The 24,962-nt window shown below is 57.0% G+C and overlaps 1 protein-coding gene across 4 annotated transcripts in view; it reads left to right on the plus strand.

The window, feature by feature from the left end:
• The first annotated feature begins 3,143 nt into the window (after window positions 1-3,143).
• The window catches only part of CAPN5 (calpain 5), a 53,288-nt gene continuing 31,469 nt past the window's right edge, over window positions 3,144-24,962 (plus strand). Inside the window, exons 1-2 of one of the 4 annotated variants that reach the window (XM_004767985.3) lie at window positions 3,144-3,262; window positions 19,673-19,916. In XM_004767985.3, the coding sequence (XP_004768042.1) occupies window positions 19,752-19,916 (165 nt within the window). In that variant the 5' untranslated portion in view covers window positions 3,144-3,262; window positions 19,673-19,751. The other 3 variants (XM_045071324.1, XM_004767984.3, XM_004767983.3) reach the window with 3 other exon arrangements.

Genomic DNA, 24,962 nt, shown 5'->3' on the forward strand with positions numbered 1-24,962 from the left:
ATTAGGACCTTTGTTTATTGTTTTTCTATATACAAAGTTTTTTTAATTTTATATTTTAACTTTACATTCTGCTACTTTACTGAACTCTTCTACTGTTCGATTTAGGGTTTTTTATTTTATTTTATCTTAAAGATTTTATTTATTTATTTGTTAGAGAGGCAGAGAAAGAGAGAGAGAGCATGAGCAGGGGGAGGAGGGGCAGGCGGCCCTCCACCAAGCAAGGAGGCAGATATGGGACTCAATCCCAGGACCCTGGGATCATGACCTGAGTCAAAGGCAGATGCTTAGCTGACTGAGTTATCCAGGCATCCTTTGAATTAGTTTTATCATCAATTCTCTGTGGTTTTTCAGGTATAATATTTTGTCATCTGCAAATAGAAATAGTTTTATTTCTTCCTAACTTATTGTCAGGCCTCCAACTGATTTCTTTTGTCTAATGGCGTTAGAACAGTGGTGGACCAAATGGTCATTCTTGACTGGTCCCTGATCTTCATGGAAATATTTCCAGTGTTCCTTGATTATATAAGATGCTGGCTTTAAGACTACATTTTATCATTTGAGGAAATATCACTCACTTCCTATTTCACTGAGTATTTTCTATCATGAATGGGCATTGAATCTTGTTAAAGGCTTTATTGGCATCCATAGAGAATATTATATGATTTTCCTCCTAGATTCATTAATATGGCACATGTTTATTATGGGTTCACTTGGGTCCCCCAAAAGATGTTGAGGTCTAACCTCCAGTACCTCAGAATGTAACCTTACTTGGAAATAGGATCTTTTAAAAGGCGATCAAGAAATGAGGACATTAGGATTGACCCTGATCCAATATGCCTTGTGTTTTTATCAAGAGGGGAATTTTGGACACAGAGATGGACACACACAGAGAAAACACATGTGAACATGAAAATGTAGATCAAGGTGTTGTGTTTACAAGGCAAAAAATGCCACAGATTGCCAGCCAACTGCTAGAAATGAGGAGGAAGGCACAGAACAGATTCTCCCTCACAGCCCTCAGAAGGACCCAACCCTAATGACACCCGATCTTGGATTCCTAGGCTCCAGAACTCTGAGACAATACGTTTCTGTTGTCTAAGCTGCGCAGTTTGGGGTACTTTGTGATGGCAGCCCTAGCAAGCTAATGCTATTAACAGATTCGCTAATGTTAAACCAACCTTGCATTCCTGGAATGAATCCCACTTGGTTCTAGCTGGCTCTTAAGAAAATCCAGGATACTAGCAAAATATAGACAATGTTTCAGAGAGTTCTGGGATTAAGAGCAACTGAAACATCATCTTGTCCTCTGTGTCACCATTTTCCATGTGTCTGCTGGAAGCCCATTGTGACCCTCCCATTTCCTGTACTCTTGGGAGAATACCGTTAGCGACTACTCCCAATCTGAAAACTCTGTCTGACTCATCTCTCTCCCTACAGTCCTTGGTCTACAATCCCTGGCTACAATCCTCTCTACAGCCCCTTGTCTAGATGGGAGTAGGGGAACTGGTCGACATGGTTATTTGAATCCTTTCCCGCCAAGACACCAGCCACTCCCCATGCTGGGGTGCTTCCTCCAGGCTTCTCAAACAAAAGCTAGCCAATTAGATCTGCTGAGATTTTTGAAAGAAATTATTTTTATTGTAAGAGCTTCTTCTGGGAACCCTTGTTACACACAGGAGCAGTCAAGATAAGGGTGTTCTGGACTGGAGCAGAGAGGACTCTGTGCCCAGGCTCTGGTGAGATGGGGGATATGGAGACCCACAGAACTATGGAGAGAGTGGTGGGTCAACTTTAGGGGACAAAAGACTCTTCAAAGAGGAGTTGAAAGAGCTGCCCTGTGAGGGAATGAGCTCCCACTTATAGGGGGATGCAAGCAGATTGGCTTGCCAGTCAAGGGGTCTAGAGAGGCAGCTTTTCCCTGGGGCAGAGAAAAGGAGGAGGAGGAGGAGGAGGAGGGCACAAGAGTGGAGTCAGACAGGGTGGGTGTGGATCCCAGTTCTACCATTTCCCAATTGTGTGACTGGGGCATCTCCCTGAGGCTCATGGGTCTAATGAGGGCTCCTGCAGAGGCTGGCTGTGAGAATTTAATGGGAAAAGCACCTACACAGCAGGTCCCATGATGGCATCTGTCGATGACTCAGTTTACAAAGACTGAGAGCCACTAAAGCCCCAGTAGAGCCCCACCCCTTCCTCAAGCTTGCTGGGAGACCAGGTTCTTCCTGGCTTGTCTGCAGGCCATACACAACAACCACCCCCACCCTGTCCCACCCCTACAAGAGCAGGGCCAGTGCCTCCCCCAACCCCCAAATGTGATAGGCGCCCTGGACGGGTCACCGTCTCTCTAGGCCTCTCTCCTCATCTGTCAGAGAAGGTAGGTAATGCCAGGGATGGGCTCAGAGTGGGCCCTTGCAGTTCTGACCTTCTGGAATGCCTAGGCTTCTAACTAATCATGTGTACATATCTCTGCTTCTCAGGACCCAGTGTCTTCCCAGAATGAGGGGGTTGGATCAGATGAACATAGCATCAGCTCGACTATGCCGAGCACTCTGAGCCAGGGCCCCTTCTAGGGGCTTCACAGGAATGGTGTATCCCCTGTGATATGAAGGCTACCAGATTGTTTCTGTAGGGAGGTGACAGAAGCAGAAAGATGGGTGACTGGGCCTGGGTCCTACCACCGATGGGAGCCCAGGCAGTGACTTCCGAGCTCAAGCTTGGGATCAACACATGACACTTCATGGTGGTTCCAACGCTCTGAAAACACAAGGGGACCCAACATTCACTGTTTTGCAGACTGAGGCGAATGTTTTCTCAGACATGACTGGGCACCCTGCATGACTGGCAATAGGGGCCTGACGATTTGCCTGGAGGAGACCATCACACATTTCCCCAAGAAGCCCAGTTTACAGGCAGGAAAGGGGACAGAGGACTTGCCTGGATCATGCAGCCAGGGATGGGCAGAGTGAGCACTGGAGCCGGCCGTCCTGGCTTCCCCTAGTATTACTATCTTCTCCAGAATCAGCCTCAACCTCCCAGGGAGTCGAGGCTCCAACACGGATTATAAGAGAGGCTTCGAGAGGTCAGGGAGGAAGCACAAACAACTGGGTGGGAACGCCGAAGAAGGGGGGGGTGGGGCTTCAGAGTGAGGAGGTGGGGGTGGGGCTTGGTGATGGAGGCCCTGGCTCTGGGGGCCTGATTATCAGCACTTTCCTCCTGGAGAGGGAAGGAAGAGCGTCTCAGACCGCTGCCGAGCTGCATAAACAAGGTCTAAGGGTCGGGGAGGCGGCGGCCTCGAGCGGAGCCCTGAGGGTCTGGGGAGGCGGCAGCCAGGACACAGGCCGAGCAATGGGGTGTGAGTGGGGAAGTCAGTCACAGAAGCTGTTTTGAAACAATATTCTGAGGGTGGCCTGTCATCATGGCTGCATCTTTGGAAGTTCCCTTGCATGGACAGGGACGGCACGGAGGTGGGGAGTAGGTAGGGGGGTAGAGGAGGCGGGGCTGGAGCTGCATTCGGGGGGAGAAATATCTAGGAGGCTTGGGACAGAGACGGTGCTGTGGTGGCCGGACAATCCGAGTGCCAGAGACGTTGAAGAGATAATTAACCGAAACTGAGAACCCCGGTGAGTGGGCCGGAGTTTCTCCATCTGCAAAGTGGGCTGGCACAGATCAGGCTGGCAGGTCTACCCGGAGCCCTGCGCCCCTACTGTGTGCCGCGGTTGGGCATTTCACAGACCTTCTCAACCTTACTCCAGAAACATGCCGCTCCTGCTGCAGTCCTCTTACAGCACGCGTAAAGGCACACTGTGCGCCTGGGGCCAGCTCTCCGCATCAGGGTGTGCCTCCCGGGGCTCTAGATTCCTCCTCCTTGTCCCGAAACTTGGAGATGGGGAAGAGAGGGGCACGCGCCCCTTCAAGTTCCTCATTTCCCAGCCCTCTGTTTGGGCCCTGGCATGGCTGTCTACAAGATGCATGCCCTAAGCTCGGCCGGCCTGCAAGTCTTCCGCGGAACTGGCAAACAACCCTCGGGCACACCTGGGCTCGGCCCTGGGGTGGGGGGGCTCCCAGAGATACACAACGGCTGACAGTGCGAAATTGGGAGGGAGGGAGAGCGGGGACCTGAACGAGCCAGCCGCGCTGGCCCAGAGTCCCCCTCCAATCCGGGAGCGGGAATTCGGCGGCCACTTCCCCGCCGCTTCGCCCCGCGGCAAAGCGCCAGTTCGCCTGCGCAGCAATCCTGGCCCGCCCGCTCCGCTGGAGACCACGCCTCTGTCCCCAAATGGGCGGAGGCCGCGGGGCGGGGCGGGCCGCGGCCGGGGAGTCCGAGCTCGAGCCCCCGCCCCAGGCCAGCACCGGAGGGATCCCCGGCGGGAGCGGGAGGCCCGTGCAGTCCGGGTTCCCGTGCTCGCGCGGCGCCCACGGTCCGAGTCCTGCCCGAGCGGCGGCGGCGCGGCAGGTAGGAGGCGCTGCGCTGAGGGAGGCGTGTGCGAGCGCGCGTGTTAGTGTGTGTTTCGGAGGTGTGTGTGCGGGTGCAGCGCCGGCCGGTGCGTGCCCGGTGAGCACGAATCGGTGTGAGGGTGTGCATCCCGCAGGCAGGGGAGGAAGAGGTGAGCGCGGGCCTTGAGGCCCCAGGCGGGGGCAGGGGGTTTCCCTGAGCCTCCCCCGCCCCCAGGGCTCCTGCCCACCGCCATCCCCACCTCGCGGCCGGGGGCCTCTTTTACCTCCTCCTCGGTGGGTGCTCCGGAGCCAGATTCTTAGTTCCGACGCGCTGAGGTTTAACCCTTCCCGACTTGACTGTCGCTTCTCTTCCTCACAATTACCCTTTCCTGTTCTTTTCCCAGCCTTCCTCGGTGGGTTCAGTTCCGCAACCCCACCTGGATATCCCCCCAGCCCCGGCGCTGGAAGCTTGGGAAAGGGCAGGGCCAAGGCCAGTTCCCTTCCCGACCCTCCTGCCAGGTTGGATGGCGGCCTTTCTTTCTGGGCTGCTGGGCTTGGATGTGTCAAGAGGGGGCCGGGGGAGGAGGGGAGATCTGGGAGAGAATGGATCTTGGGCTTCTCTGATCCTGCTCCTACCCCTGAGAGTTGGGGACCTGGGGAGACCTGCCTGGGGTCCACAGCTGAAGTAGGACAGCAGATCATGAACAGGTGCCAAGTCTGTCCAGGTTTCACTTCCTGGAGGGATTCAGCCCCGGGGCCCTCACTGGGATGAGGAGGGTAGGGTCGAGGGGGCAGTGAGCCACCTTGTTTCTCAGGGCTCCTAAGCCAGAATTTGAAGGTGGGTCAGCTTGGCTCTCAAGTCAGAATCTTCTTCCTGTACTAGCGTTGGAGAGTGAAGTGCTGAGGCCAAGTATTCCTAATATCCTGGGGTGGGTGGTTTGGGTAGGCTTCCTGGAAGAGAGGGGTTTGAGAGTAGGGCTCAGCCCACCCTCAGTGTGAGGCCTTGTGAGGGAAACCACTGTGTTTTCCTGAAAGGATTGAGACCTCTCAGGATCTTTTGGTCCTGGTCCCTGCTCTGGTCCCCAGAGTCCTGGAGTAGGGGTGGGGAGGCCTGGCTGCTGCTCCTGGCTGAGGAGACTGGGTTGGGTCGGGTGGACCCAGCTGCGCCTGCTTAAGGTCAGACCAGAGCTGGGTGCCAGGATAGTAAGGTGGGGTCATTGCCAAGTGAGCCTCCCTTCGATTGGTGGGGCATGTGGGTCAACCCCAGGGCAGGAACCTGCCTAGGAGCTGGCGGAGACTACCCTGAAGATACAGTGGTGCTGGTTCTCAAAGGCTGAAAAGTTCACCAAGCAGAAGAGAAAGGGCGGGGCACTGCAGGTCCAGGGAGAAGGCCTGGGTGGGGGGGGGGTGGTCGTTAAATGGTCTGATGTGCATCTGAGAATTGTCCCCCATCTTCGGCTTTGTGATGGTTGAGTTACTGTGGGGGCCAGCGAGGAGGAGGACTCAGCAGGCAGAGGCCCCCTCCCCACTCCCCTGCCTCTCCTCTGCCCAGCCCCCCACCCAGGGCTATGTTTGGCCTGGAGAAGGGGTTCTGATAGAGATTCTCCTTGCAGGGGTGCTGCGAATGAGGGGATGCACCAGGGCTGCACAGGGACCCCCTTGCAGAGGGAGTGTGGGTCGAGAGCCCCTTTTGAGATGGGGCCGCCACTGGGGGAAGTCAGTGAGATGGCAGTTGGCTGTGGGAAGACTGTGGGCTCTTGGGGTAACATTCAGGACCCTGCTTCCAGGCCTTGGGCTGCTTCTGCCTTCCCCCACAGGCTTTCGGGACAGCCCTGAAGCTCTGGTCCCTGAACAGGATGCCTTCTCGGAGCCCTTGAGGGCACCTCAAAGCCTCTTTCCACCACCTCCTACCTGCAGGGCCTGGCCTTGTGTGTGGGCTTCTCTGAGACTGGCTCTGCCCTTGCCTGTGCCCAGGGATAAATGCTTCCTAATGATAGGGATTCAGGACGGTGGTGATGAAGGTAGATCGTGTCACTTGAAGTATGTATGCAAACTGGTGTTTGATAGCCATTATAATTAATAGTACAGTTGATCCTTGAACAACATAGGTTTGAACTGCATGGGTCCACTTGTATGTGGATTTTTTTTATAATACAGTACTGTAAATGTGTTTTCTCCTCCCTATGATTTTCTTAATAACATTCCCTTTTCTGTAGCTTAGTTTATTGTAAGATTACAGACAAACAAGATATGTGTTAATCAGCTGTTTATGCTATTGGTAAGGCTTTGGTTAACAGTAGGCTGTTAGTAAAGTTTTGGGGGGAATCAAAAGTTATATGTGGATTTTTGACTGGGGGGATCGGTACCCCTAATGCCTACCCCAGCCCCCACTGTTGTTCAAGGTCAACTGTAATTAACTGTTGCTATCACTTAGTGCCTTCTTCCCTGAGGGATACTGTCCACAGTAAAGAGGGGCCAACTTTGGGAGAAGGGTAATAAGAAAAGGGTTTTCTCCCTTGGAAGTAGAAGTGCCCCTGCCCCTCCCCCCTTCACGGAGTGAGGAGAGCTATGAGGGGCTCAGAAGCCCTGTGTCTGTCTACCCAACCAAGTCCCTGGGCCTCCCAAAGTCTTCTGTCCTCAAAGAGTCATACAAAAAGCTCTCAGCAGCAGGCCTTGGGCTACCCTAGCCACTGAGAGCAGCTCTCCAGCTTCCCACTTGGGGCTGCACAGACAGATGGAGAGTCTGTCTGTCCAGATGGGGAATCTTTTCATCTGCAGCTAGTCTTCGCACCTCCCTCCCCTGCTCCCATATTCTCAAATGAGAATATGGGCTCCTTCCCTCCAGCCCTCAAGTCCCCCAGGGAGCTCTTCTGCCCCTTGTCCTCCCTGAGTTGATGGTGGCACTCCAGGATTGCATTTGGTTAGGCCAGGCTGGGTCAGGCTGCCGGCTTCCCTTGGCCTTGGGCCCTGCTTTTTCCTGCTTACTAAAGGCAACATGGGCTAAGTCCCTTTAGGATTCTAATCCAGTAAGGCGGCCCTTAGGCTCGGACACAGGAAGCTAGTGGAATGTGAGCATTTGCTTGCTGTCCTGCCTGAGTTACTGCTCCCCATTGTACCTGCCCTGGGATATGAGGGTGCCAGTGGCTGGGGCTGGGGTGGCTTTCTGCCACAGCGAGGCACGTGGCTTGCGGGAGAAGGGGCTAGCGGCCAGAGCAGATGAAGCCTGTGCTCACCATCCCTCAATGGCTGTGTTCAGGGATGGCCACAGGGCCTTGCGCTGTGCCACACAGAGCCCTCCTGCCACTGGGTGCTGCCTGACACTGGGCGACTTATTCTGGTCAGGGTGTGGCACGCCCTGAGTGGTTTGTGACCAGCAGTAGGAACTGCGACACTGAAGTCTGGGGTGACTTTGTTTTACGTTGAAACAGTTCAGGGCGTAAGAACTTCACCCTCCCTTGCAAGCTGTGCACTCACTCCCTTGAGCGGGAAGGAGGTGTGAGGCCACACGCATGACTACCCACGTCTTCTCCAGGATCAGTATTCGTTTCCTCTTGCTGCTGTAACAGTGAACGCTGTAGCTTAAAACAACACCCAATTTATTCTCTTAGGGTTTTGGAGGTCAGCAGTCTGAGTTGTCTTAGGGGACTAAAATGGTGTTGGCAGGCCAGATCCTTCTGGAGGCTCTGTGGGTGACTGTTCCTTGTCTCTTCCAGTTTCTGGTCCTCTTCTGGGGTCACATCTCCCTCTACCTCCCTTGTATAAGGACACCTGTGATCACATTGAGGGCCCGCCTGGATATACCAGGATGATCTCCACAACTTAAGACCCTTAATCACATCTGCAAAGTCTGTTTTGCTGTATAAGGGAACATTCTCCGGTTCCAGCAGTTAGGACACTGATATGGGGTGGGGGGAGGGTGGCATTAGTGAGCCTGCCACACAGGCTCATTGCAGGCCATTCTGAGAGATCCCCTCCTGGGTGCCCATGGCACCCACTGGCTTGCCCCAGGCAGTCACCCTGTGTCAGTCCCCCTCCCCCCACAACAGCCCAGGAGCTTTTGTGGGCTGAGCCTGGAGCTGCTACACATCTGGCCCTAGTGCCCAGCCTGAGACCATGGCAGCCAGAGTTCAGGGCTGTTTGGAAGAGGGGAACATGTTGGCCTGTCCCCACGGGTTGCCCCAGTGATCAGACCCTGTCCTGCCCCTGACAGGTTAGGCCTTTCAGAATGGTGTACAGCTCACTGCAGACATTCATTCAACAAACCCAATGCTGTTCAGGGTCTCCTGATCCCCACCATCACCCCGTGAGGGCCGGGGCCTGGCAGGAGCCCCATTTTGCAGATGAGTACAGTAAGGCCAGTGAGGCTAAGTCCTGCCTGGAGTAGAGGTGTTTTGGGAACTGGTCCAGGAGAGCAGAAGACCTTCGTTTTATAGACGAGAACTCTAAGGCACAAAAAGGGTAACTGTCTCCTCACCTGAGGACGAGGGTAAGGATGTGGAGGGGACATTTGAAGGCTCTGATTGGTCCTCGGCCTGGGCATTGGAGGTTGCCATGGGCGGGCACGTGACCTGGTGCCGAGCCATCCACGGATGCTGCGGGTGCTGCCAACCACCTCCCCTTGGGGATGCGGTTGCCATCCTAGAAGGTGGCATGGGCTTCCTACTGCCCCATGAACAGCCTCAGCCAGAGAGGCCTGCGTGCTGCAGATCCCGCCGCAGTGTGGGTCTCCATATTGTCCTCACAGCCAAGGCCATGGCCCTATGGGCCCTGCGTTTGTCTCAGCAGCTGTTTTCTATAGTCTGGTCTGTCTGCCGGCGTCGTAGCCTTCCCGTGGTCCCGCCTTGCTGTGAGCCATGCAGGAGCTGGGCTCGTTTCACCGCACACTCCCGAGGGCTCAGCCTGGCTTTCGAACTGTTGTAACTTGGCTGTGGCAGTGTTCCTCTGCTAGCCCCCTCTTCCCTCTTCCTCTCCCCTGCACCCCATCCTCCAGCCTTGCCTAAATGGTTTCTTCCTTCCAGAATGTTCCATCCTCCTCCTAACTTTCCATTTCCACCTCTTGAAATCACAGCTCCCTACTTGAGATCCCACCTAAATGCCTCCTCCTCTGTGAGCCTTTCATGCCCTGTCTGCCTGAATCCATGCCCTTTTAGAACAGATCTCCCGGCTTGGTACCAGCGGCATTGTGTCACTCCTCCACCGGGCTGACCTCCCGGCAGAGCCCCCCACCCCCACCGACTCCTCTGCCCCTTGACCAGGCATGGGGCAGGTGTGGGAAAAGGTTGGAAGGTGAACTCCCAGGCGCTGATGGGCAGGGCATCCCTGTCTTTGCTTGAGGGAAGGGTGAAGGGTCAGGCAGAGCAGAGCTCTGACAGGAGACAGGCTCCTGGCTTGGTCCCCAGCGCATCTCTTCCCGAGCCCCTCGACTTCATCTGCAATGAAAATAGTACAGAGGTTGTGCAGGAGCTCCAGCTAGGAATTGAGCATCAGTTTCCCTGTCTGAGAAATGGGTATCAGCCCAGCAGGTTTCCAGCTTGAATCATCTTGGAGGACACGGTGCTAGAAGCAGACTGCCTGTTCTGGAAGCAGGAAAAGAGGCTGTCATGGTGACAAACGCAGCATATTGAAAAAAGCAGGAAGTGTCCTCTTCCCCAACCATTCAGTAGGGAGAACCTGTACACCGGAGAGGGTAGGGGCTTGCCTGCGGTCACACAGCACAGTGGAGCCGGGGTGGCTTCAGTAACCTGCTGGGGTCTCATTTTGTCAGGGTGTTTCCCTTGTGGGGAGTGAGCAGTACCTGTGAGCAGAGCCTCCCAGCATCACCCCCACCCAAATTGGACAGGAAGCAGCCCCTGGCGAGGGGTTGGGGGGTTGAGGGAAAGGGAGGGTGGGCTCTGCTGCATCTGCCCCTCCCTCCAGCACCTTCTCACAGGAGGTGGTTTGGGGTCTGGAGCTCCAGTGTAGGGTGACCAGCTGCCCTGGGTGTCTTGGGATGCGTGACCTTCAGTGCCCACACCAGGTGAGCTTGCCGCTTGCCCTGCCCGGAGCCCATCCCCTGCCCAGGAGAGCCCCTGCCTGCGTAAGTGTGGCTTCTTCCTCCGTACCAGCTTCTTCCTGTCCCTGCCCTCGGCCCAGCAGAGCCCAGGCTGGAATGCTCCTTTTGGAGGTATCTCTCCCAGCTATGCCTGCTGGCCGAGATTCCCGGCCTCCTCACAACATCCTGTGGGGGGACCCAAGGCCCAGCGAGGAACAACTCGCTGTGGGGCAGAGGCCTCGGACAAAGCTGGGACCACACAGAGAGCCAGCCCAAAGCTGGCTCTTCCCTCATGGGCCCTGCTGGGGGTTCCTCATCGCCCTAGCACCAGAGAGAGGCCTATGCCCCACACGTGCCTGGCCCTGCTCTCTCCAGGCCGTCCACAGCTGCAAGCATTGGGTGACTTGCTTGGGTGTCTGTGTTCCATAAGATCCCTGCAGCTGGGTGGGGACGGGATTGGACACAGGAACGGTGGGGGAGGGGAGTGGAGAAGAAAGACAGGATTTCCCAGCCTTGGTGCCAGGCCGCCTGGCGCATTGGCTGGAATGACTCACTGGGCCCGGCCCCCTGGTGCTGCTGCTGGAGCCCGGAGTGTGACCTGGAGCGTGAACCAGATTGTGAACCGGATCGTGAACTGTGGCCCAGCTCTCCCTCCTCATGTACTTTCCCTCCCCCACCCACCATGCTTTCCTCAGCACCCAGTACACATAGGAGACCAGAGTGGACCCACGGTAGCCCAGAGATACACCTCGAGCTGGCTAGTGATAGCTGGGGGGGTGGGGGGCAAGAGGAGAGTGGGAGTGGGCTGCGGGGGGCATACATGGACAGAGCCAAAGCCATGCAGACAAGTAGGCAGTCACCAAACTCTGGGGCTCTCCCTTTCCAGGGCCCTCCCTGGCATCTGGTCTGTCCCTGCCTGAGCCACGGCCTCAGCCCCTTTCCTCAGAACCCACCCCTCTGCCCCTCCTTGGCTACCCTGTGCCCTCAGTAGGAGCCCATGCCTGGCATCCTGGCGCCCCAGCCCAGCAGAGCTGGTCCTGCCAGCTTTTCTCACCCCCCCCAACCCTGCTCTACACTGGGGACTTCCAGTTCTCCCTCCACACTCTCCTGCCTTCCCTCCACCTGGACTGAGTGGGTCCTGCTCGCCCGCCCCCTGCCAGTCTGGCCTGGTCTTCAAGCCCTGCTCTGGTTTGCTCTGGTTCCATCTTGAAGAGATACCGCTGTTCTTCCCATCCCTGTAAACCTGCCTACATCATGCCTTCCCCCTGGGAGTGCTGACTGCTGAGTGTCTGGCTTAGTTCATGGTTTGTGTCATGTCTGTCTGTCCTTGCCTCCCCTGAGACAGCGGTGAGGCTCTGACCCTCCTTGTCAGCTCAGGGCCAGCCCAGAATGGCTGTCAGCACAGATCTGCACATTGGCATTGTCTGTGTCCCCTGAATTATGAGACGCAGCTGTGCAGCCTGCCCTTGACCTTATGGCGAAGGTGAGGGGGCCCTGTTGCTTGGAGTGGGGTGTAGTGGGAGGCTGAGGAGGGGAGATGGGGGGCTCTGGTGGCTGGGCTGTGGGTGTGGGGCATCCCTGGCTCCTTCGGCTGGCACTGGATGACGTCCTCTGTGCCGGGCCCGTGCTGCACGATGGGCACCTACACGATGGCATGTGGGGAATCCCAGCTCAGAGGGGGGAACCCCCAGCAGGCCTTCCCAAGTTCTCCCTTTCACGTCCACAGCCGGATTCTCACCAAGGAGAGTTGTCTCCCTCTCATGAAGCTCTAGATGCTGCCTTCTCTCCGTTTACACAGGAGTCTGTCATTTCAAGTCCCGTGGCCTGCTGTCTGGTTTTTCTGCTCTAGCCTCATACTTTGCTAGTGCATTCTCCATGTGGCAGCCAGTTGAGTCTCTAGTCCTTCACCTGCTCAGACCCTTCTCACTTCTCCGTCACCTCAGAAGGAGCCCGGTCCCTGGCTGGCGTTGGGCACCAGTGCTAGGCTCCGGTGAGCCTCACCTATGACCTCCTCCCTACCCGCCGCTGCCACTCTGGGTCAGCCCAGCTCCTTGCCCTGAGCAACAGGGATATCTCCTGGGGTTCCTGGCTGCACCCCCTTCTCAGAGAGGATACCCTAGAGGCATGTGCCCAGGTTGGGGTATGGGGGTGCTACCCTCACCTTGTGGGACTCTCTTTTGGGTTAGAGCACTCCTGGTGTCAAAACCACAACATTCTGGAAGGAGGAGGATGAGGCCTGCAGAAGGTCACACAGACTGTATGTCCCAAGGCCAGGCCAGGATTGGGGCTCCCTCCCTGCTCTTCACCCTGCTCGGCCCACTGTGGGTGGCAGGCAGGACCCTCCAGATACGGAGTGTCTGGCTTGAAAGGGGCCCAGAACTGGCAGGATCGGGAGCACTCGATTCAGCCAGCCCTTCTTTCCAGTGCCATCATGCTGGCTGTTTGGTTGAACATTTTATGAAAGTGTAACTGCCGTGTGGAACAGCATGACTGCCGTGTGGAACAGCGCATAAACCACAGGCATCCAGCAGCGTGAGCACAGCCTGGCAGCCTCTACCCACCACCAGAAGCTGGATTCTCAGATCTCCAGAAGGCCCCTCGGGCCCTGGCAGTCAGTGCTGCCAATGCCAGCCACCTTCCTGCCTTGTATTTACCACAAATGGGTTATGCCTGCTTTTCAGTTTTATGCGAATGGGGCAGCAGTATTCCTTCTCTTGACTGTCACCCTGGTAAGGCCCACCTCGGGCCCTGTGTGCGGCAGTAATTCACTCATTTTTGTTGCCAGGTACTATTTTGCTGTGACACCGTCTTTATCCTGTCTTTTATTGGTGGACATTGGGTATTTTTTTCCAATTTTCAGCTTTGACAAACACTCCTGTGGTAAACGTTCTTGTACATGTTTTCTGGTGAATATATGCATGCATTTCTTTTCTTTTTCTTCTTCTTCTTTTTTTTTTTTTTTAAAGATTTTATTTATTTGTTTGAGCTAGAGTGAGAGAGAGAGAAAGAGGGCATGAGCTGGGGTGGGGGTTGTGCAGTGGGAGAGGGAGAACCAGACTCCCCGCTGGACGGGGAGCCTGATGAGCCCCTCATTAGAGGGCTCAATCCCAGGACCCCGGAATCATGACCTGAGCTGAAAGCAGACGCTTAACCCAGGTGCCTCGTGTGCGTGCATTTCTGTTCGGTATATACTGAGGAGTAGAACTGCTAACTATGCATTTGTTCAGCTTTAATACATATGGTCAGATGGTTGGGCAAAGTGGTTTTACCAGTGTAGACCTTCCACCACCAGTGCTGAAGAGCTGTACACGAAGGAGGGCTTGTGTGCGTGTGGTTTTCACTGTAGCCATTCTGGTGAGGGTGGAGTGGTGTCTTCTCGGCATTTTATTTTATTATTTTTTTAGGTAGACTCCATGCCCTTATGGGGCTTGAACGCACGACCCTGAGATCAAGGGTCCCGTGCTCTACCAGCTGAGCCCGCTAGGCACCCCTCTTGTGGTGGTTTTAAGTCGCATTTCTTTGATGACTCGTGAAGTCGAGGGTTTTTTCTTCTTCTTTGGCCAGATGGTCATGCTCTTTTTCTCATGTTTTCTTCAAGAAGCTTTATCGTTTATCCTTTTGGTTAGTTTTGAAATCTATGTGGAATTGTTTTTTGTGTAGAGTGGGAGGCAAGGGTTAAGATGAATCTTTTCCCACCTGGATAACCCAGTCGATGCAGCACCATTCATTGAGAAGACCATCCTTGGCCCAGAGCACTGTGGTGTCTCCTTTGCCATAAATCAAGTGTCCTACTTGTGGTCCTTTTTCTGGACTCTTTATTCTGTTCTCTTCTGTTCCATTGGTCCTTTGTCTCCGCTGTGCCCAGTACCACACTGTCTAAGTTATTAGAGCTGTGTGATGTGTCTTGTTAACTGCAGTGCGACTCCCCCCAACCCTCCTTTTTCCTCAACTGTCCCCTGCCCTCCAGGGCTCCGGGTCCCCACCTCCCACCTCCCCCCACACCACTGTGAACTTCATAGTTTTCTTTAAATCAACTTCCTTTTTCCTTAATATTTCTTTCTTTCTTTCTTTCTTTTTTTTTTTAAAGATTTTACCCATTCATTTGACAGACAGAGATCACAAGTCGGCAGAGAGGCAGGCAGAGAGAGAGAGAGAGGAAGGGAAGCAGGCTCCCTGCTGAGCAGAGAGCCTTATGTGGGGCTCGACCCCAGGACCCTGAGACCATGACCGGAGCTGAAGGCAGAGGCTCAACCCACTGAGCCACCCAGGCGCACCAATTTCCTTAATATTTCTTAAAGGAAACTGTGTGTCTACTAAATGGAAAGTCATTATTACTATCCACAAGTCCAAAGCCACTGGTGATAAAGTAAAAACAGCAGAAAAAACCCTTCACTTTCCGCCAGGCGCTGGTGTCTGCAGAGGTCTTCTCCTCCTGTCAAGCGGGTGGACCAGGGCCCGTTAGATGGAACTGAGCTCACTCTCGGAGGGAGTCCTAGAGAGAGCCCCACAGGGGCAACAGAGCTTTCTTTCTGATGTCTTTACTGCCACATCAGAGTACATGCTCAGGTTTTAATCCGAGGCCCTGTCTTGGGAAGCCCCGGTGTGAGAGGGAGTCTGGAAGCTTGGGATCCAGCCAATGGGCTGCAGATTTTGGACACTTGTCTCGATGTTCTCATCTATAAAATGGGATGAGACTCTCTCTTGTCCTTCCCTGGCTGTGGTGACTGCATCATGCAGGGAAGTCCCCTTGCCGACAGCCCTGTCCTGTCCTGCCGCTGGCTCAGTGTGACCGACAAGAGGAGCCCTTAGCCCACCCGGAGCGCAGCTGGGCGGTCCACACCGCCTCCTGCTGGCCCAGGAACAGCAGACCAGGCTTCAGCCTCCTGGAGGCAGGTCTACACCATTTCCAAGGTGAGGACAGAGTCTTGCAGGGCAGGCCTGGGCCGATGCCATTTTCTTTCCCAGTCACCTGAGAAGCTACAATCAGGTAGGGCTGACAGAGAGCTGCTCAGAGGGATTCACGCCTTGCCTGAAGATGCACAGCACTGGGTGGTGCAGTCAGGATTGGAGCTCAGGTCCGACTGGCCTGTCCCAGACTGGTTGCTCTGAGCTCCCTGGTGAGGGCTCCCCTTGTTCTGTGCCCACTTAGCAGCCCCATGCTTGGTCCGCGGGCCCCACCATGCCAGGCTGGGTCTGGGTGACCTTGCACTTTCTTGCCACTGAGACTTGGCTTGAGCTGTTCCCTCTGTCTGGAGTGTCCTTTGTCTCCTAAAGAATGGCCGGCTTCTGGGGCCTGGCCTCTGTGAAGGCCTCCTGGCATCGTTCTTGCCGGAATCTCTGAATGACGTGTTCCCTGCCGCCTGTGTCTTTTGGCCACACTAGACCATGAAGTCCCTTGGGGATGGGGACCTTGAGTTGTCGTTGCCCTCCTGGCAGGGGTGTGGAAATGCAGTGGGGTACCCCTGATGCCAGCAATGGCCTCCCTTGGGAATACAGGGCATTCTGTGCGGCCGTGTCTCCTCTGATGCTCCCAGAGTCCCTGGCTCGTTAGCTCTTCCTTCCAGGCAAGGACCACACAGACCAGAGAGGTGATGGGGCCTGTCCAGGATCGCACAGCATAAGAGGACATTGGGAACTAAAGCCAGTGCTCTGTCAAGATCCGGAGAAGAGCTGGCTGCTGCAGTGGGAGCCAGGGTGGTGGCCATGATGCCCCTGGGGACAACAGGGGTGTGGAGATGGGCTGGCATGCAGCCAGCGGGAGTGGGCGGGAGGGGGGCAGGCCCTGCCTTCATGAGCCCTGAGGGCTGGTGTGGCTCCCACATGGAAAGCTAAAACCTTTGGTGGTCCCTGCCACTCTTCGAGCCACCCCCGCCCCCACCGCCCCCGCCACATAGAAGAGGTTTCTCCTTCACCTGTGTTGGCTCTTTCAGTATAAATTGACTTTATCTGCCCCCCATTGTTGGACCCTTGGGGAAACAGAGGAACTGGGTGTGCTGGGCTGGGGGGATGGACGAGTCCTGTGCAGGTAGAGGACGATGTGGGGGTGTCGCAGGGGTTCCAGGACTGTGGGGGGGAGAGGGGAGGGGAGCGGTCCTTGGGCTGAGCTGTGACAGGTGAACCGCCTGGAGCTCTTAGCGCTGTAGCTTGGCATGCAGAATGAATGGTAGGGGTGGGGTGAGGTGGGCAGGCACCGAGGGAACAGGACAGGCTGAAGGCAGTGGGGACGCTCGGGCTTTCCTGTTAATGCCGGCTTGCGCACTGTATGAAGATGTCCAGAGACCAGAAGCGCCGTTCTCCCAGCTCAGGCCCAGAGAGAAGAGCCCCTGGGTTTGGGAGCCAACTCTCCTGACTCTTGGTTTGTCCATGGCCTTCAATGCTCATGTCTGCACAGGGAGAGGGCAAAGCTCAGAGGCTCTTGACTCTGACCTCGTGGGTTTGTTGACCCAGTGGGTGGAAAGGGAGATGATCTTGGGGCCCTCAGAAGGTGTGGGAGGACAGTCGCCATGAGGACCCGTGTGTGCAAAGGCTGGGGCCAGAAGAACCTGGCGTTGGTAGGCCAGCAGGAGCCTCGCTGGCAGGGGTGCGGCTGGTGAGATGGCCGAGCTGGGGCAGACCTTCAGCCAGGCCTGGCCCCCGTTCTCCTGGCCTGGGCCCAGCCAAGCTCTCCTCTCTCCTCCCCCACCTCCTTTCTGTCCTCTCTGGGAGCGTTCACCATGGTGTGGTCTAGAAGGCCACCAGAACCCTTATTCTCCGGGAGCTTGACTGTGTGACCTCGGGCAGCTTGCTCCCCAGCTCTGGGCCCTCTGGGCTCTGAACATGGAGTTGCTAGAGCTGATTTCTGGGATCCTGCTCTCAGCTTCCTTGATCTAATTCTTGCAGCTTTAATTGCTTCCTGAGCAGGCCCTTCCGGAAACTGTGATGCTAATAACTCTCCTGGTTGGCTGTTTGCCAGAAGCCCAGCGGTTGGCTCTCTCGAGGCTCCCCTCTTCTCTTTCCCTCAGGCCTCTAACACTGGGAGGCTGGGTGAGTGTGGGCCGGGTTCTGGGCCTTCCTGGCCGAGGGATGGCCTGAGGTCACACAGCAGCGGAGCAGGCTGGGTACAGATGTGGGGCAGAAGATGAGGTTGCCGTGTGTCCTTGGCACTCGCCAGGCAGAGACCTCAAACCCTCTGATTTCCCTGCCGTCCATCCGGATCCCATACTGACCACCCATCTCACCTTCCGCCCTTCCTACTTCTCCCTTCCCCGTCAGATCCCTCCCCTTTCCCTTCCCATGAGGCTGGCTCAGTCAGGGTGTGTGGCGTTGGGCCTTTCTCTGTGCCGCAGGATCACTGGGCCAAGATGAAGGCACCAAAGGATGTGGGTTCAATTCCAGACTCTGCCATGGGACGCCGCCAAGGCTCCTCCCTTCACTTAGCCTCAGTTTTCTTTTCTGAAAAATGGGAACAATGAAAGACTTGGCCAGCACTGTTTGCAAATACTGCACACGGCCCTCTTGCCAGCTGGTGTGCTGGCAGGTGTCAGAGGGATGGAGTTTCTCTTTTGGTAGTGAAAGGTGGTTTGTTTCCTCTTCTCATTCTCCTCCCTCTGGCCTGCCAAGCAGCCTTCTCAGCCTCGGGCTAATCATCACACATCTTCCACTTAGTTAAAGCCATGTTGTTGTTCCTACTGTGGAGCTGAGGAAATGGGGGCTGAGAGGTTCAGTGACCTGTTCAAGGCCACACAGCAGGTGAGAGATGCAGTTGGGACGGGTACCCACATCAGACTTGCTCTCAAACCTGTGTTCACCCCAGGAGCCAGCCTGCCTCACTTTGGTTTTCCTCATCGGGGCTGGGAAGCCAGGGCCTATGGCCCAGAGGGGTGGTAGTTTGCTGCCCTGGGCAGACCCCAGGACCAGCAGACTCACGGGTGTGGAGCTCTGCCAGCAGCCCAGACGGAGTCTGAGATACGGGCGCTGTGGGTCTGACATCTGGCCGTCTGAGCATCAGTCAGGGCCTCTCAGGAGCAGGCCGGCTGCTGTTCCCCAGCCTGAACCCTCCTCCCAGGCCTTGCCTGGCCACATCCAGCCCATGTCCCTTGTGTTGGGTTAGCACACGGCTGCCAGCCCAAGGGGGCTGCAGGGAGGCGGCTGACAGGAACAGCCTCCTTCTGTTCTGGGCTCTGTGCAGGGGCTGCACGGACATGGGGAACCAAGCAAGCCGACCCTGGTCTTGGGGCTCTGGTCTAATGGGCACCTGCGGTTCTGCTTCCTGGGATGGGAATCCGTGGGAGGGGTGGAGGGAGATGAGGAGTTCAGCGTGGGGTCGGTGCCCGTGGGTGCCGGGGGCCCTCATTGGGGTTGGGGGACCCGAAGAGAGGTCCAGGCTGAGTATGGGGTCATGAGGCTGGGGAGGTGAGCAGAACACAGCTTGGTGCAGTGCCCCAGGACCAGAGGGAGAGGGAGGGCAGGGATGGGGGAGTGTCAACCAGGGCCGCTGCCTCTCTGGGCCCGGATGAGACTGTTCTGAGACTGTACGGGAGTGAGACTCGGTGAAGTCTGCGAAGTCATCAGGGAGAGTCTGGCGTAGGAGACTGGGAGGCTACAGAGTGAGGGATCTGGGCCTCCGGGGAGGTTAGGTCAGTAGGATTAAGGAGCCATGAGGAGATGTTTATTCCAGAAGCAGGGTGAAGGAGGCAGTGCTGGAGGGCTGGCGGGGAAATGAATGTGAGCGATGGCCACAGGGGGGCGCCCTCCCCAAGGGGCAGAAACGCACCTTTAGATGAAGTGGGGAGGGTCTGGAGGAGGGGCGTTTGGAGGCAGTGGCCCTGCTCTCCTGTGCCTGCGAAGGCAGCCAGGGAGCTGCTGGGTTAGCCAGGAGTCAGACTCTTCCCTAGGAGGTGTAGGGGGATTTGGGGACAAGGGAAGGAGCAGGCGGGTGCGGCCCTGGAGCCCCGAACACCTTGGGATTGAGCCTGTGGCCTGTTGGCCTGGAGGCTGACCTTGCCTCCAAGCATCAGAAGTGAGAGCATTCAGGACGAGGTGTCTGGTCAGTCGGTTCCTGTCCCTGCCGTGCTTGTAGCAGCCGCGTCTGTCCCTGCCTCTGAGCCTCGGCTCCTGGCCTGAGCGACAGGGTGGAGGGTGCCCACTACCCAAGGCTCCCCTGACTCAATGGGCGCAGGTCCTCCAGTCTCCTCAGTAAGTGATGATCTTCTCACCCTCCTGTTGTCCCAGGTACCTCAGGAGCCACCCACGTGCCCGCCTCGCTCTCTGCTGCCTTGTGTCGCCCCCCCCTGCTGGGGCAGCGGCCACCATGTTCTCGTGTGTGAAGCCCTACGAGGACCAGAACTATTCTGCCCTGAAGCGGGCCTGTCTGCGGAGGAAGGTGCTCTTCGAGGACCCCAACTTCCCGGCCACCGATGACTCGCTGTACTATCAGGGCTCCCCGGGCCCCACGGTCAGGTGGAAGCGGCCCAAGGTCAGTGTCTGGCCACAGCTGGAGCTGAGGCGAATGGGTCCAGACCTGCCCCGTGTGCAGCGGATAGGCCAGTGGCTGGTCACCCCGAGGCTCCCGGGGGGGGGGGCTGGGAAAACGGAGGGCCTTCCTGCTGTGGGTTTTTGCCTGGACAGGGAGCCGGGCCATCGCCCTCATCCTGGGGCCGCCGCCACCTGGCCAGGACCTCACCCCCTCTCTGAGCCTCAGCTTCCTCACAGGGCAAAAGGAGTGCCCTGGCACCCAAAATAAAACTCAGGGTGGTTTGGGGCTTAAAAAGGAGGCAAATGTTTTACTCTAGTAAAGCAGAGAGTGACATTCGAGTGTAAGCGATTTGCTGGTTGTTGTCGTCATGATTCTGAGACGGTCATTTGCCACAAATGAAAAGTATTTATGGTGATGGTTCATCGATACTGATAACAGCAGTAAGAAGTCACAGTGCCCTCGAGGGTTGTTGGGAGCCTCCCGAGAGACGGCCTGTGAGCAGGCGTGGCACCGAGCCCGGTGCCCGGCACCGGCAGCAACACCATTACTGTGGAGAATGGTGAATCTGTGACATCTGTCTGGCTGCTGCCCAGCCTTGGTCGCTGAGGCTAGAGAGTGTTGAACAGAACTGTTTGGCCTCATGACACAGTTTTGTCGACTTTAACCCCAATCCCTGCATGTGAGCGTGGGTGCCCCCGGGACCTGGGTGAGGGGGCGGCTGCTGGCACTGAGTTGGTCACACAGGAGGGACATTGGTGCAGGGAGCTGTGCTGTGCTCCCTGCCCCATAGTTAGAGGAGGCATCTCGGGATCGGAGGGGGAGGCACCGTGTGGAAAATATGGGAGACTTGGAACTCTCCGGCTTTTTTGGGACGTGGCGGGAACATCAGGGAAGAGGGAGTCTGAGTCCTGTGGTTGGTGGGGCTGGTGTGTCCTGGGGCAGCCGGAGCCCGGGAGGGTGGTTGGGGGCCGGGGGTGGGGGGCACAAGGCTTTCAGCAGGGTGTGACGGGGCAGGTTTGTGTTTTATGAAGTTCCCTCCGACCTCCTACACATTTTGGGAAAATGGGATTCAGGTTTCGTGTTCCTCTCCTAGTCTGTGATCTCAAGTCCCTTCCAACTCAAAAAGCCTGTGTATTTTCTTGGACTGGGGTGTTTGAGAGGTAGAGGAACTGAGGCCAGTTGGGGAGGGCGCATGCCCTGACTGCCCAGGGAGCCGGTAACTGAGCCGGGACGGGACCCAGGAGTCCTGCCTGCCCTGGCCCTCTGCCTGACACCTTGGTTCTCTGGAACTCCCAGGAGCCTCCTGGCCTGGCCATAAGATTCCTGCCTCCCAGGCCCCCTATGCCCACGTCTTCCTCTCTGTCCTTTGTCTGGTGGGTGGGGAAGGAGGCTAGCCTCAAAGGGCCTTTGTGAGGTTTTAGGGGTGTGTGTGGGGGGGAGACACTTGAGCTCTCTGCCTTCCTCTCACTCCACCCCTTTGCTGCCCTTGTCCTGCCCTCTGGCCAGCACGCAGACATTTTAGATCCGTGACCCTGGAAGGAGGCTGGTGAGGCATGGCTGGGGAAGGTTAGGCTCAGTGTGGTGAGAGGAGGAGATGCCAGCCTGCCTGGGCTCAGCATCCCCCTGCTGTGTGATCCTGGTGCAGTCACCTGCGCTCTCTGGGCTCCTTTTCCTGCCAGAGGAGGAGCAGAGCCTCCCTGCCCTGCCTGTGGAGGCTGGTGACAGAGGGCTTGTGGTGGTTGGTGTTGACAGGGAGATATCTGAGTGCACCCCAGGGCTGGTGGTAGGGGATGGGTTCTGGCTTTGGGAGGTGGAGTTCACGGCCAGGGACAGTTGGGGGGGGGGTGGGATGAGGAGGTGAGACGGGGTGGACCAGGGTGTGATGGTGGTTGTATAAGCAGCACCTGCTAGGTGGTGTGGGGCTTATCCTGTGGTCAGGCGGTCAGGATGGCTGGTTGGTGGAGCAGGAAGTCAGGCCCGGCTTGCCCCAGGCGGATGAGGCGAGGCCAGCCCAGTGGGGTGACCATTAACTCCCAGCTTCTTGGTCCTTGGCCAGTGAGTTGGAACTTTGTCCTAAGGCAGCTGTGTTTCTGTGGAGTCTTACTTCCTGTGGCCTGTGACCTGACTTTATAAATAGAGTGAAAGGCTCTTTCTGGATAGCCCCTGGGAAGGCCTTCTTCACTCCCACCCCACTTTCCCCCCTTCTCTTTAAGTTGCTCAGTGTCATGGTCTCTCTCTTCTTGAGGATCTCAGACAGGCTCTCTCCCTGCTGGCCTGCTGGACTTCACTTCGCATTCTTCCAAAATGGAATGTGAAGGCTCGTTTTTGAGCTAGATGAACTTGTCCCCACCTCCCAGGAGGGGCATGGCAGGTGCGACCTTGAATAAGTCACTTCCCCTCCCTTGGCCTCAGTTGCTTCATCTCTAAATGGGGAGACTAACTCCTGCCGATCGTGGTTTCTGGGGGTTGAGAGGACTCGTGTCTGTGGCGTTACACCTGGGAGCCGGAGGCCCCGGGTCCCTCTCTTGCCCACCTGCTCCCTGCCATCCCTGGTTGGGGATGGAGAGCTGGCCCTGCCTGGAAAGACCCATCTCCTGTGGACTCTATGGGTGGAGCCAGGCCTCATCCACTTCATTCCCCACCCGGGGCACCTGCCTTGGGCTCACACCCTCGTCCTTCCTCTGGGTTCATTGTTTCTTTGTTCCTTCCAGTTTGGTAAAGGCCTGCTGGCCTCCCCCACAGGCCTGGCCGGGGAGATAAGAGAAGGAGACTGTCATCGAGGCCTGTGACTCAGGGGGAAGCCCGAGGGTGTGGACGTGTGAGGGCCTTCCTCCTCTCTCAGGCCCAGGTCCTTTGTGGGGGTCCCTTTTCATCTCTGTGGGAAGCGAGTACCCCCTGCCTCATCCAGCACTCTGCCTCTCCTCTTGTCTGGAAATAAGTTTGCAGGTCCTTTGGTGGAACCAAGAAGGGAGCAAGTAGGGGTTCTACAAACAGATGGCAGTTTTAGAGCCCCCCCCAGAATCATCCCCCTAGTGGCCTGGTGGTCCCCAGCCCCCGGTCCTGGGCTCACATTCATCACACCAGCACCTGGAGAAGACCCCACTCCTGGGCTGTGCTGGAATATAGGCCCCTTTATGCCACGGAACAGATAGTTTCACTGGGGCCGGCCATCTGGGCCTCGGCTCTGCCTGGGAACGATCCCTTCTGGGCCGCTGCTCAGAATGCCTTGCAGGACCGGATTGCTGGGGGCGGAGGGGGAGTGTGGGATGGCCGCTCCTCCTGAGAACCTGCCCTTTTTGCCCCGTCCCAGGCAGACGGACTGCTTTCTTCTTGGGCCTTACTGTCCCGGGTCGGGGGTCGGCTCCTGCCTGGATCTTAGACTGCAGGAGCGTGGAAGACGAGGGCCGAATATGCCTGGGTCCGCTGTCTCGGGGCGTGCCTGTTTGTACACCGGGCCTGCACACCTGAAATTCTTGTTGTGCCCTGGAGGCAGACAGTTCTGGGCTATGCCCCGTGTCCAGTGGAACTGGTCTGACGGGCTGAGGGGCCGAGAGGTGAGAGGTGACTGCTGATGTAGAAGGCCGTGCCCCAGAGAGAGGTCTGTGGAGCATTAGAGCTGTCACCTCCCAACCCTGGGAGATAACTTGGTCCAGGGCTCCCTGAAGATGCCTGTTGGGCCCAATCCTGCATGCCACTCTGCCCTCCCTTGTTCCGGGAGAGCCTTCCTGCAGCCCCAGCAGAACCTGCCAGGCCCTGCTCTTGACGCTGGTATAGTGGGCGGAGTTGGGCCTGGGCCCTGTCCCGGAGCTTGCAGGCTGGTGCGGGTGGGGGTGACCCTGAGTGTGAACAGTGATAGAAGGGACCACACGTGGCCAGGAGCCCAGGGAGCATGGTGTCAGAGGTGGCATGTGTCTCGGTACTGTGGCTGGATCCCATCTTGGGGGGAATTTGGAGTCCCCGTTTCTTTCTGGAGACCTCCTGTCCCTCTCCTTGCCTGCTCTGTTGGTGTCACTGCCTCCAGGCAGCCTCCTCTGATCTCTCTCTGGCTTCCTGCTGTCATGGCTGCTGGCTCACGTGGAGGGTCAGAGTCAGGCTTTTCCTCCTCCAGGGATGGGCCTTCAGGCTGGGAACTTCCCTGACTAGCTCTGTGGGCTGTGCCTAACACAATAGCCCAGGAGCGATGGAAGAATAAACACAGGTCTTGAGATCCTGGCCCTCGGGGGAGGGGAGGGTCTGGGTTGCCTCTGACCCCTTGGTCTCATTGCTGTATAGTGGGAAGCCCCAAGCTGGGCTGGGGACAGGTGCGGGATTGTGAGGGAGGCAGGGTGGCTTTTTGTCATAAGTCCTAGCCCCCCGGAGGCCGTGGTGCTGACTGCCTGAATTTGAATCTCACTTCACCTCTTCCTCTGTGGCACTGGGCAAATGACTTCACCTCCCTGTGCCTTGGTTTCCTCATCTGTGAAGCAAGGAGGCCAGTGGTACCTGCCTCACAGGGTGGTGTGGCACAATGCTGGGCACAGAGCCGGTGCCCACTCCTCGGGAGCTGTTTGTGTGATTGTCCATGCGGGGTATCCCCAGGTGGCTACTGGACTTGGGGGTGGGTCCAGGTACCACCGACCTCAACTCACTCTAGCAAGTCTTGTGCCTGCGGGTGGTAGGAAGACGCCCCAGACCCCTACCCCCTCTCGGCTCCCTGCCTGGCTGGAGGTACCCCGCTTCACCGTGGAGGCTCAGGGCAGCACTGAGCCTGGGAGCCAAGACTCCTGACTCCTATGCTCAGTCTCTCTTCAGGGGCCAGAGAAGGGTCTGGAGCCAGAGCCCCTTTCTGGGTGCCAGGGCCAGGCTGGGATGGTTGGCCCTGCCCCAGGGTTCAGCTCAGTAGGGAGGAGACCTCGTCAGGGAGCCCAGCCCACCTGCGTTGTGTCCCATTGGCCCATTTACTGCCGTGTGACCTTGGCTGTCACTGGCTCCTGGGCCTCGGCATCCTCCTCTGTGGACCACCGGCCAGTCATATCTCTCCAGTGCCTTGGCCTGGACGATATGAAG

The sequence above is a fragment of the Mustela putorius genome, unplaced genomic scaffold (assembly GCF_011764305.1).
Source record: "Mustela putorius furo isolate JIRA1106 unplaced genomic scaffold, ASM1176430v1.1 tig00003987_pilon_pilon_pilon, whole genome shotgun sequence".
NCBI classification, from domain to species: Eukaryota; Metazoa; Chordata; class Mammalia; order Carnivora; family Mustelidae; genus Mustela; species Mustela putorius.